Source organism: Pipra filicauda, unplaced genomic scaffold (genome assembly GCF_003945595.2).
Source record: "Pipra filicauda isolate LSUMZ 115617 unplaced genomic scaffold, ASM394559v2 scaffold107_size2268652_pilon, whole genome shotgun sequence".
NCBI lineage: Eukaryota > Metazoa > Chordata > Aves > Passeriformes > Pipridae > Pipra > Pipra filicauda.
The window spans coordinates 484,568-497,629 of record NW_024103518.1 but is presented as its reverse complement, the minus strand read 5'-3'; the positions used below and the strand labels follow the sequence as shown (position 1 = coordinate 497,629).

At 42.3% G+C, this 13,062-nt stretch overlaps 1 protein-coding gene across 6 annotated transcripts in view; it reads right to left on the bottom strand.

Annotated features, from left to right (window-relative positions):
* The window catches only part of SHC3 (SHC adaptor protein 3), a 59,711-nt gene that overhangs the window by 7,252 nt on the left and 39,397 nt on the right, over window positions 1–13,062 (bottom strand). For all 6 annotated transcript variants that reach the window (XM_027742610.2, XM_027742621.2, XM_027742618.2 and 3 more), the window contains 6 exons: window positions 11,551–11,602; window positions 7,451–7,577; window positions 6,229–6,382; window positions 5,146–5,242; window positions 4,045–4,239; window positions 1,516–1,811 (listed from right to left, as the gene is read on the bottom strand). In XM_027742610.2, the coding sequence (XP_027598411.2) occupies window positions 1,516–1,811; window positions 4,045–4,239; window positions 5,146–5,242; window positions 6,229–6,382; window positions 7,451–7,577; window positions 11,551–11,602 (921 nt within the window). The remainder of the gene's footprint in view (window positions 1–1,515; window positions 1,812–4,044; window positions 4,240–5,145; window positions 5,243–6,228; window positions 6,383–7,450; window positions 7,578–11,550; window positions 11,603–13,062) is intronic.

Below are 13,062 nucleotides of genomic sequence, written 5' to 3'. Positions count from 1 at the left end.
ACACGAGTAGCCTGCCACCACCAGAGTTCCAGTCCTCATTCTAAATCCAGAAAAAAAAAAAAACCTGCAGTCCTACATTTTAAACACCTGAACGAGGGATCTCTTGTTCTTTTTTTATTTTTCTGTTAGCTGGATGAGAGCAGAGTAACTGGACAGTTAACTCTGCTCTGAAAACACACCCTTAAGAGCCGTAACTGTGTCATTGGGTAATGTGTGTGAAATGAATTTTCAGGCAGCATTTTTGTGAGTCAGTTTTTAAGAATAACCACACTGAGGCCACGCAGAAGAAATGCAAGCTGCTGGCACGGTGCTGCAGCTGGTCACACACTGGCATTTTACTGATGACTCTCCACTCCGACCAGTTGCAAACAGGGCTGCTCAGGGGCCACCTCAGGATCCCACACCTCTCAGAAAAGCTGTTGTTCTGGAATGGTGCCTCCTTGGCAAGGCATTTCAGGGCCATTTGGGCCACGATGGCACATCACAAGCAGGGGTAGATGCAGAGAACAAGCAGGTCCCTGGACAAGGATGTCAGCAAATTAGAGCTGCTCTAGAGGCAGTGCAAAAGAAGATGGGAGGGTCTACAGCCTTCACAGGAGGAAAATGCCCAGGAAGTCATCACTGGACCTGAGTACTCCATGCCAGTCAGCAGTGCAGCAGAGCTCCTGGTGGGACACTGTGTCCCTGCACTTGCCACATCACACAGCAGTACCCTGTAACAGCTATTGGTGGGTTTATGTTAAAGGGAAAATTAGAGGACCTTGTTCCAGGAGCCACAAAACTGTTGGCAAACGTTCAGCAAGGGAGGCTGCCCACCAAGAGGTGCAGAGCCACTTCCCTGGGCTGGTGTCCCCATCAAGCCCGGGACTGGGTAGTTGGCACCTCGAAAGTGCAAAACTGTTCTTTTTCTGGCCTCGTGTGACAAATGTGACTAATAACAAGAAGTACCATGGGCATTCCTTACTGCAGCAATACAGAGTCTGCAGGACTGGCATAACTCTGCCACAGGTTTCTCAGCTGAAAGAGATGCCAACAGGTGAACTCTCACCTACTTTGGGGCTGGTTATCTGAAGTTGTCCTTTACAGAGGAAAAAGAGTTACCCACTTGCAGCTACCAGGAGCCAAGAATAAAATTCAGGACAATGATTTTAATCTCTTAGCAGAGACTAAGCCTCGCCAGAAGCAGGACAAGACAGCTACAGAAAACTGGAGCTCCCTTGACCTCTCCAATCCTGCTGTGGGGAGGGTCCCTTCATCAACTAAAGCAGCCTTTGTGCAGCAAAGAGATGGGTCTTGTTTGGGAATCAGGTCCCTAAGGCTCCCTGCAATCTGCAGAAATCCTGGCGTGTGTCTTCTGCTAGGCATCAGGGAGGGAATCAGAGATGTGATGGCATACTAGAGATACAAGGCAGTACTTATGAACAGTTGTGAATAAGCTGTAAAGAACATTAAACACATTTAGAGAAAACGTGCAGACCCAGAAACCTCATGTATTAGTGAGGAGTCAGTGCTTACAGTTCCTTCTGGGTCCACCAAAAGAAGGTGCTTGGCTTGTCCATTGTGCATGCCTGTCAGCACATAGGAGCCAGGATTCGTGGTACTCTTCCTCACGAGGAAATCTCCACACTTCTTTAACAGCTGTTCTGCTTCTTTCCTGCTCATCTCTCCTTGATACCACGGCTCTGCACTCAGCTCTTCAGCTTCAGTCCAGGCAGCTGCCCTGGATGAAACAGGACTGGTGCATCCCGTGGAGGTGGATTTCTTCAGCACGGCCTCAGAGGTTTGATTCCTGAGGGCATCTTCAAATGGTCCTGGTTATGGAGATAGAAGGAAGAGCAAGATCATTCAGAGGTAAACCATGTAACAAAATGGTGATATTCCAGCCGTTTTGAAATGGGTTTGTTTTGCATTGTAGCCGCATCCCTCTACCTTTTTGAAAAAAATAAGGTAAGATACACTATGAGACTTACTGCTTTATGGATTCTATTAAGACTGAGGAGTGTAACGTGTTTAAAATGTATGTTATGCACAGAAAGCTACCAATACAAATGACAGTGAACCTCTGCAGGAGCTTTTGAAAGGTACTGTTTTTATTTCAGCAGTGGCTATTGTCAACAGCTGTGTTTATATGATCTGGTACCAGGCAAAGCTCTCCTTTAGTCTTGCTAGGTATATCAGACAGTTTAATTTCAAATAAATTGCATAATATGGGTAGCTAATGTCATTATACTCATATCTGGTCTCTCTTCAAACAATTTATTCATTTAAAAATTATCCATTACTGAGTCTCCAGCCCAAGGCTATGTCTAGAAGGGAACAGCCACCCCTACCACTCAGCCCACTCCTAGCCTCCGTCTAGGAAGAGAATCCTGCAAAATAGACAAAGGTTAACACATTTAATGCCATTTACCTGGCTAAAATCAGCCTCAGGGAAACATCTTTTAAACCCCAGCTAAATCCCAAACTCAGTGCACCTTCCTGCAGAGTCGAATGGAGAGATGTGCCATTACGGACCCCAGCAGCCTTACAGGAATAGCAAATACGTCTGTGGGTGTTTCATTACATGCTGTACTGACCCATTGGAAGCTATTTTCCCTCGCACGACCTTTGCCTGTTCCACTAGCGCGCACCAAAAAGCAGAGTGTTGTTCTGTGCCCACTCGACCTGCAGAAGGACATCTGCAGGGCAGTGCCGTGGGGAAACGCTCCCGCTCTGAATAGACTGCTCGGATGCGAGGAGGGCACGGCCATGCTTGCATGGGACCACAGAGAGGGTAATTTAGCTCAGGGAAATGGAGTAAATACCATTCTGTCACAGCTTATTGATGTCTCAATTATTAGAAGTATCTTATATATGTCTTCACTAAATTGCAATCTGCACTGAGCCCAATTCATGTTTAGCCTGACAAACACTAACTTAAGCTGGAACATTTTCTAATACTACTTTTCTCTGATGACCCAAGGACTGATAAAGATTAATGAAGGCTGGAGGACGATAAATCAATTTTCCCTATTTTTAGGAAAATAATGAGTATAAAACAGAAGTAAGCATGTGCATGTTTTAAGGGCATGGCATGTTAGAAATCAAAATTAATACTTCTGACTTCAGACAGCACACTTTTCTCATTTCAGATCTATATTCACAGATAGATACTCTCTCAGCTTTCTTCTCTCCCCCTTTCTTTCAATCCAAAATCCCACTAAGCTGTGGAAATAGAGTCATACCTCAACAAAAACATGCCAGGAAGACAGTTTTATGTATATTGAGATAACAGAAATGTAGATACGTTATTTTACAAATAACATATAGGCACCAACTGCTTTGTCTCACTGCCTTTTAATCACACAAACTGATTTAAATAAAACGTGTCAAGAATTTATTTGAGGTAGGAAGTGTAGAAAAACAAAGAAATTTTTCTGTGCATCAAATGCTTTCCCCATTATTTCCTGTTAAGTGTCTCCCCGAGGCTGAAAACAACATGTATTGTTAGCACCAACATCAAATTATGGCTGATGCTTAAAGCATTGTTTTGCAGCTATGGCTATGATTCTAATTTAGGAAAAGCAGACTTCAAAGCTGGAATAGATAGGATAGTAGGCCTACCCAGTGCAAGAGATAACTCAGCCTTTTAATTTCCATTCCCTGTTGCACAAAGCTTTTGTTATACACCTTGACTTCCTAGTAAAATACTCACAGGACAGGCTGGAGCTAATTCTCCACCCATCCACTTCTCCACTCTCCTTCACTTCCCTGTATGACAGGGCTCCTGATTTATTTTTCTTCTGACATAGTTGCCTGTGATGTTCAGGATAACATAGACTGCAACTCACCTTAACTCATACAACACAGACCAGCTTTAAATCTTCAGCCTCTCTGTTTTAACTCAGTCCAATATGAAATCATAATGAATTCTAAAATTCACCAGAATTACACCAGGAATGCTAAACTTCAGAATTATTTTTTTTTCTTTTGTTTAATTCAGAACTAATGCATAAACATATTGGGCCATTTGTTAGAAAGGGAGTGAATAGGAAGGGAACTCACTCATGTCAAACAGATCCTTTCCTGGGCTGCTTGCTTTGGTCTCCTCTGTTGTTCCACTGAAGGTACATTCAGCATCTGCCTGAAGTGCCAGTAGAGCTTCTACATTTATATGCTGGGTGTTTACATATGTTGGCATCTCTGCTGTTGGTATTACTTCTGATTTCTTTTCTGGCATACTAGAGATATCCAGAGATCCTAGAAAATTCAAGGCTTTATTTTCCTCCTTTTTTTTTTTTTCTATTTGACAAAGCAGTGTTGGTATAATGACCAATTAACACCACACCACAGTACTACAAGTTTAAAATTCCCTGGAATTGGAGATATAAAATCAATAATTGCAGAATCTAGTAGAAAAAAGATGTTGATTAATGGATTCAGGACTGTATTTCAATGAGGGTTTGGGGGCATTATGATTTAGGAGGAAAGGAAACCTTTGTAAATAAAGACTCGGTTTCAAAAATTATATTCAGCTGGGGAGTCATAAGAGGAGGAGAAGGAATAAAATCCTCAGCTCTGCAGATTAACAACAGACAACATATTCTGGCATTTGAAAAGGAAGTGTCTCTAGAAACACAGAAAGTTGTCACATAAAGGTGGATGAGGTGAAATTTAACACGTTTTGAAGTTATCTACTTGGAATTTATAGACAACAACAAAAAAACCCATTACACATTATTTGCTATTTGTGGAACAGAGAGCATTGCTTCAGATTTCAAATGAAACTTCTCACTTTAGGCCTTTCCTTAAAAAAATTCCATCTTGCATACCCTAGTAGGTCGGATTTTCAGAACAGACCATGCAGCCTGCCTTTTAATATCACGGGGTTTTAGGACATTGAAAGTTAGAAAGCTGAAGATTTGGGCAGCTCTATTTATGAACTGCCCTGCAGAAGAAAATATTTCATGAAGGTGTGCATTTAATAATTTATCCAGAAGTAATTAACAAATGCATTTCACTGGTATCAACACTAAAACTCAGACAAAGGGAACTTATCAAAAAAAGTGCAGTTCATTGCCTTAAGACTTTGAGGCATCAGACTTTCACATGCTTTGCCCGCCCAAGACCACCTGAAGTATTACAGCTAAAAGCAGCAAAACTCACCTTGTGTAACAGGCCCATGATGCCATTCTTCACTGACTTTGTCTCCTGAGTGATGGCTCTGATAATAAATTTGCTCTCTTCCCACTCCTGTTGCAGACTAGAATGGAAACGTGCAAGGAAATTTTCAGTTGCCTTTAAAATGCTCAGATACATTATCGGTGGCTCTGACAATTTCCTTGGCTGTATTCTGTGTACTCACACTCTTCCTTTCTGATTCATCATGGTGTCAGAATATATATATATATCCCAAATACATTTGTGTAAGAGTAAGATATTACCAGTGACCTTCATGCATACTTCCCTACTTCCTGCTTTTATTAAGCCCCACAATACCGAAGGATGCATCACCTCTTTCAGTACATTTTCCTTTCACATAACAAGCCCTGACATGCTGTTCCTGGGAAAAGCATTCCACAGAAACATGCCTGGGACCAGAAGACAGCCCCAGCGCTCTTCAAACCACGAGCTGAAAGACCCACTTTGGTACCAGGGAAGGCACTTGGGCACTGAAGGGAGGATGTTGTCTACAGACATCTGGATTTGAGCAGAGTTGTGCTGGATCTGAAAACTCCTCTTAAGTGACTATGTTGATACTGCAGTCAAACTTTTGACAGGAGTGTTGGTAGAAATATCCAAGCTGACCTTAGTTCAACATGAGGTGGAAAACCTGCCGAGGAGTCTGGCTGAATACTGATGGCTGTCAAGTTATTAACATAATGAACTGTTCGTAATGACTGCACTAGATTAAGTGATTCTGCATTAAATCATTCCCAGTTAGTGTACAGTATTTTATACTCTCTGAAGCAGACATGGTTTCCACAAATGTATTTACCCTCAGTGGGTTTCTCTTCCTAGATCCTGGTTAATCTCTTAAAACCACAAGGAACTCACCTCCTTTGTCTTGTTCTGAAGCTGCCTAACATGTTGCCCCCCTAGGTCTGCAACGCCCATTCAACAGGAAATTGTCCATACACGAAGGGCTGTGAGCTATAAAGGCTCCCAAGATAAATCACATCTTAAAATACACGTCTTTTAAAAATTTTGCATCCATCAGCAGGATGGCAGAGATGCAATTGCACTGACCTGAGCTGCGTCTGCAGCAGTGGGAAGTCTTGTTTTGAGCCTGGCATCAAGGAAGCCGCCAGGGGGAGGTATTTTATTTGGGATGTTGTTGTAATAGGGATGCTCTGTTGCCTCGTTTTCTTCCTCCGTCCACGGGTCCTCAAAACTCTGCGTCCTGTAAGGAAGCGAGTGCTTTGTTTTGCCCCTCGCTTGTAAAGCACTTAAGAGATATTTTCATCAGGTTAAGACTGCCTGTCAGGGGGTCACTATTGCGTGTTATTTGGGCAACTCAGCTACCATCATAAGTCAGGAAGCAATAATGGATCATGCAGGAGACCTTCTCTGTTTAGACACACTAATCTAAACCTCCTTTGCAATGGATAAAATTCTTTATGCTGAGTAAAGGATGTTTTTACTTAGCTTTAAAGACCATTACAAATTGAATTAAGCAATTTTATCTAATCCTACAACAGCACTTGTAATATTATGAGTTGATTGACCAACTAGGCTCTAAAGCTTTATATCTAAAGATGTGCTCTATCACCAGTACAAATCTGGAAGAACTTCACAAAGTCAAGAGACATGAATACAGCATGCTTCCATATTAGGATAGTAGCATTTTATATTCACCATATACCTGTTTTACTTTGATATAAGAGATTGTGGAGGGTACCAGCTCACTGGAATTTATACTAGTATTAACAAGCATATAGCAATTCACGTCTCCAAAGAAAAAAGAATGCTATATCCCAGGCTTTTAAACATACACAAACAGACAGATTTTGTATCCTCCAGAGAACAATGCAGTCAAAGCCTCTGTATAATACATCACATTCCCCAAAACATCACCCTAATATGAGAAATAGTGAAACATCACTAGTCATTTTGGAAGCCCAGCTCTCTAACTTACTCCGTCTAAACTGACACAGCTGCTATGACAGCAACAATGAGGAAACACCACAAATAACATCCATTCTTGGCCATCCAACTCTGCCTACTAACAACAACAGAAAACGCGTGATCGTTTCAACGTCACATGAAATCCATATTTAGCCTATTATTTTAAAATTAATGTGCTCCCTTCGTATTCGTTAGGTAAACGCTGCTACGCTAATTGAGCACAAACCTTTTTTAAAATGTTTAAATCCTGTCTGCCTCCAGCAACATCATCCACCACACATTTCATTACGTAAAATAGAAAGCTAAAGGAGATCCTTTAGCAGTCTTCTGGAATGGCACTCACCTATCCTGGAAAGTAGGTGTCTTAGAGGGACATCGCAAATATTGCTTAAATCGAAGCTCGAATGCTTGCCCTATGGTGCTGATCACATCCTGGGCCAGGCCATCACAGCATTCCAGTATGTGACAAGCTAAATGAAAAAGATTTGACACATGCACATGCAAATCATTGTTCATGTTGTGGTGGGATGCACTGACCTGTGACAAAACACCTACATGTCAAGTATAGTTGCCCTATTAGAAGTGTGCACCCTTCAATAGAAACCAATTATGATACAGTGAATTTCAGGCAACGGTGTCTTTGTAAAGGTTACATAAAATTGCACTGGTGTGTAACTGCCATGGGCAAGATCACAAATCTGTTCTGCTATTTTAACAAGTCCACAAACGCAAAGATCTCGTACAATTTCACGTTATGACCCGAATGCAATAGATTATGTAAGAATTCTAAGCTTTAAGCTGAAAATACAAAATATTAATAGATGGTAATAACAGTAAAAGCTTTCTTGGGTTTCCTCAATGTTATTACCACTTCAGTTTTATATGTAATCACCCCCAAGCTCACAAGCTGTTCACTTTTTCCGAATTACAGTCTGAGGGAGGAGCAGTATACTCAGAATACTTTCTAGACCATGGGCCCTGACCTTACTCCAGGAGTACAGATCTTGGTACCTTTTCCTGCTTCCCTGCATGGAGACACTCCCAGTAAAACTGGTGGGTCACCGAAGAGCGCAGGGGCAGGAACCTGATTAACTCCAGTCCTTCCTCATGTGCCACCTCTCCGAACCCACTACAACAGATGCAGTAGGGAGGGAGGCTGGCAGCACAAGCTCTCTTCCTATGGAAGACTGAGAAACCTTTATCAGCTCTCTGAGCACCCAAATCTGCCACGGTTTTAAATCAGCAAGTGGCTCGGAGGTCTCATGTGACAACACAAAGAGGTGAATTCATGGAGAACTGACTCAACATTACAGGAACATAGATGGGTGTTAAGAGCTGGAGGCTGAAGATCTGAATGAACAGCACTCATCATGATATGTGGAAAAGCCCAGGCAAATTAATTTTCCATATTCAGAGTTGGATGAGCACATGGTCTACTTGCTGGTAGCCTGGACTGGGTTTGAAACTCTGGTTATTTTCCAAGTCCTACGCATTAGAGCGGGTCCTTGTTCAAAGTTACTAATTTGTATCACCCCAGACTGCTTTAAAACCTGAATATAAACTCTTCAGCTGAAAAACTGCATTTTAGTACATGCCTAGTGTCCAGCTCAGTGGAACCAAGTGCTTTGGATGCCAATGTCCTACAAACAAGGGTTGGTCACATTTGTGTGACATAGTTTTAATTAACGTTACATAGCGAGACTAAGTAGGTTTAGAAATGACTTCTCAGAGGCTGATCCACTCGACAGACATCTGAAGAGGCCAAAATAAAGGGCCAAGAAACCTGCAGCTGTGGAGGTATGCAGGAGGTATGGAGGTATGCAGGAATGCCTGCTGCCTCTTCTTCAGCAGCACCTCACACAGCATGAGATGGCACCAGTCACAGTGCTACACAGACACAGTGGTGGTCTCTTCTCACCTTATAGCACCTGCTGTGCCGACCAGCAAGCTGAGGCAAATCCTGATTCAGGGGAAAGGACACTAGCTGCATGTTGAAAGTGGATTCAGCAGCCAAAAACAGGACCTCCATGTGCCCAAAGGTGGAGGCAGACATCCCCAACTAGCAGCAGGATATTTGCTGTTTGCACCTTCTGCACCACTGCTGGTGGCATCCCCATGAACGTGGACCAAAAGCAGTTAGGGCAAACAAAGCTAAGATGTTTGCACTGTCTAACTAGAGTGCAGATTTAAAGAGGCTACATTGCTCACTGCTAAACCTGTGCGGAGCTGAAATGAAGCATGAGTCATTAAGTAGTTTCAGTAGGTGACATAATGAGTAACCTGTTTCCTTGGATACGTGAATGGACTTTCAGCAGGTAGGAGATATGCTTCTTGTAAAAGGCTGAGAAGGTTTGGATCACATAGAGATGATTTTTTGTGAATGTTACAGCAGAAAATAGACAGCCTTCAGCTTGCTAGATCCAGAATACAAAATGCGAAGACAGCTTTTCCATCCTTGGGAAGAAATGAGTCTAACATGGAAGCTATGCTACAGCATTGGTGGCAGTGTCAGTAACAGCAGCAGTAACATTTTCACTAGATGTAGAAACAAAGACAAATTCCATTCTAAATCGATTTGCAGATAACACACAGAATGACACAATGGCAAGTGATGGTGACAGAGGGCAGTTCAGATCCCTTGGTAAATTAGATCCTTTTTAAAAATCTGTTTTAATGCAGGCCACATAAAAAGTCACCAATCTGCAAATCACTGATGTAGATATAGGAGTGGGGAAAGTGCCCATAGGAAATGCAGAAGGCTTAAAGATCACAGCATGAAAGAGTTTCACACGAGGTAACAGTGCTTCACTGCAGCCAAAAGGGCTAATGATGAGGACAAAAGCAAGGTGCAGCCTCCACTGTACTGGCAGCCCCTGCTATAAAGGTATCATATAACTTTTTAAAACAATGCAGAAAGATCAAAGAAGGAGAAATCAGCAGAAGGATGGAGGACGTGCACTGCAGCTGGAGACCTACAGAGTTCACTGTCAACCTTTTCATAAAGAAAACTGAGAAATTACTTGACCTAAACACACCAAAGGAAGACGACAGAGCGAGGTGTTCAGATGACTCCTCAGTCTAGGATAGACCAGCTCAACAAGGAACAGTCACAGGAAGTTAAGGCTAAAGACATCCAACATAAGATAGAAGGAACACATTATGTGAAACAGTTTTTGTCTAAAATCTACTCACACAGGAACAGAAAACAGAGGACAGGGCTCCTGCAAACCCTACAGTGCAAACATCTACAATGCCAGCCCACTACGTCGTCACTGAGATCCCTCAGAACAACTGAATCAGTCTCTGATTTAGCAGAAGGGTACTGCTAAAGCAGGTGGGGTGGAGAGCAGCTCTGCACCACACATCCTACAGTCTGACACTGGAGCCTCTCTGAGGGGGGACACATGATGTTGTAACATATCATCCATTGCAAAGATCTGGACTAACTCCATACCCCCCATTCCCCGTAAGTTTTCTAGGTGTTTCACCAGTTATTTTCACACAATATTAGTGTGTTTAGTGCAAGTATTATTTATTTATGAGGTAGTGCAAGTCTGGACATCTCTGCACGTGGACACAGCAGATTCTTCAGGTATCCAAAATCATTAAAGATGATAAAATGTGGAACCTACTAAATTAGTTGTGTCGATGGTAAGGTGGGCAGCTCAGGGTTTGCAGAGTTGGCTTTTTGGAGTTTTTTTGAGCTACTCTGTTCTTCTCTATGACTCTATAAATAATAAATAGATCCTCAGGTATATTACACAATACTTTGTATCTTGCATTAAGACCTAGTGATGCTTTCTGCATTACAAGCAGGAATGTCTTTTGTACCTATTATTTCAGACTGTAATTTACAATTCTTATAGTTTATTTTTTGAGAATGTGAACTGTATCTTAGATTTTGAAGACAGTCAACAAGAAGGTCCCTGTCCCTGACTGACTGCTGCTAAAGCAATGCAACCTTGAATAAAACCTCACTGAGAAAGAGAATTACAGTAAGCTGGCTGAAAGCTCACTATTTGATAAAGAACGTGATTGTGCCAGGAAGAATTAGGCATGTACTGAGAAGACCTAACAGATTCAGCTGCCTCATCAGATGACTTAATCAGAGGACTGCTTAGTTCTTGCATGGTGATTGGGTGTAGGTAAGATTTAGCTGTTGCCTAGAAGCTCATGCAGCCAAGTAAAGCAAGTGTTTGATTTAAGAGATGAAGAGAATCAAAGTGCTATTTGGATATGAACTAGAGGCAAGACCTGTTCCAAGTCTGAGAACCAAACTGTTGCTTCTTATTTCTACACAATCTTTTTGTGACTCTGTCAAAGGCAATCTTTTTATCGGGCTGCATTTATATTTTCTCGGAGAAAAAAAAATCTGACTTAAACCATGAATAATTTGTGTTTCTCAAAGGAAAAACAGATGTCAAACAGGTATTTCTAACTTACCTCTCCGATTAACAGGATCCTTAGCTACATATGCAATATAGTCAGTTGTATCCTGTCAAAAAATTAAGATATCTACAATGAATGCAAAAAAATATTTGCACTGATCATAGCAAAAGATCACAGTCCAGAGTATGTATATTCCTGTGGGTAGAGCCTCAAATGACATGTTTTGCTCTACAGTTGTATACTACTTAAACCCCATATAAATGTTTATGGGTTTTGGTACCGATTGCACCACTTTCTCCAGAATGTGATCTATTCCAGCAGAATTTAAAAATCTCTTCTAAGGCCTTTGAGAATCAATTAAACAAACTCAGTAGGATTTGGATCAAGCCTCATTTAGGAGGGAGTAGAATTACAAGTCCTTATTTTCGAACTGCCCAGAGATTTTGGTTCAGAACATAAATAATCAACCGGTTCTGTGGCAGAAAGAGTGGGAGTAACAGCCCCGCTCCCCAGAAATACTGAGCAATGGCATTTATTCGTGTGTGAAGGCAGGTGTGTTTACTGACTACTACGCCATATGGCACAGAGGTGGTCAGCCCCTGCTTGGCTGTGACTAGTAGAATCCCAGGACGCTCTCCCCTAGCCCATGGGCTGCTCCTTGCCACACTCGTTGCCACATGCCAGGTGTATTTTCGGGCAAGAGTAGGCAGACATTTCCCTCAAGGATTTTTTGCTTGCTCTCCTGCCACAAGCAGCGCAGGCTTGTGTCGTTGTGCAGATGGAACAGAAAGGGCAGTGTTTCTGGGAAACAGTTAGGCCACACAGCCTTGATGCAATCATGAAGTCCTGGTTAGATCTGGTGTTTCCTGACATGCCTGGCTAGTCAGGTGTAGCTAAACCTGAGGGATACACAGGATACACTACAGCTGGCAGTATAACTCTATCCAAAGCCTTTTCACTGATCCCAGATCATTGGCAATTATGCCAAGATCTAATGCCATAACAAACATGAACCTTCAGTTAAAAGACAGACTTCTTCAGCTTAGCTTTCTCTAGTGCAAGCACACACCACAACCACCCACCCAAAACAAATCACTGTGCTGCATGTCTATACAATTTCCATCCTAAGGAGAGAGCAAGGGAAATGATGAAGCAAATTCATGGTTCTAGTAACAGACGTGTAGCCATATCACTTAATAGACTATTGGAAGACACTCAGGTACAGCAGCAATGAGGTTGGCCTATAAAAAAAAAGCAGAGTAGAATGGCCCTAATATTTTGTCCAGTAATTTCCGATGAATCCTGTGACGCAGTACCTGGGCAACGACTAAAATGGAAATAAGGGTGCATATCAACAAGTAAGGGGACAAGAAAAGTGACTATGTCTATAGTAACAGATAAAACAGAACCAAGATAAAGGCCTGAGAGTTGTTTCACTGTCATCCATACTGTTTTACTGTTGCTACTCTCCCATGCCCCTCTGTGCGGGTTTCTCACGCCATGCTCTGAAACTCTCTGAGGGACCAGCATGTGCTGGGCATCGATCCCAAGAGGCCACTATGAGGG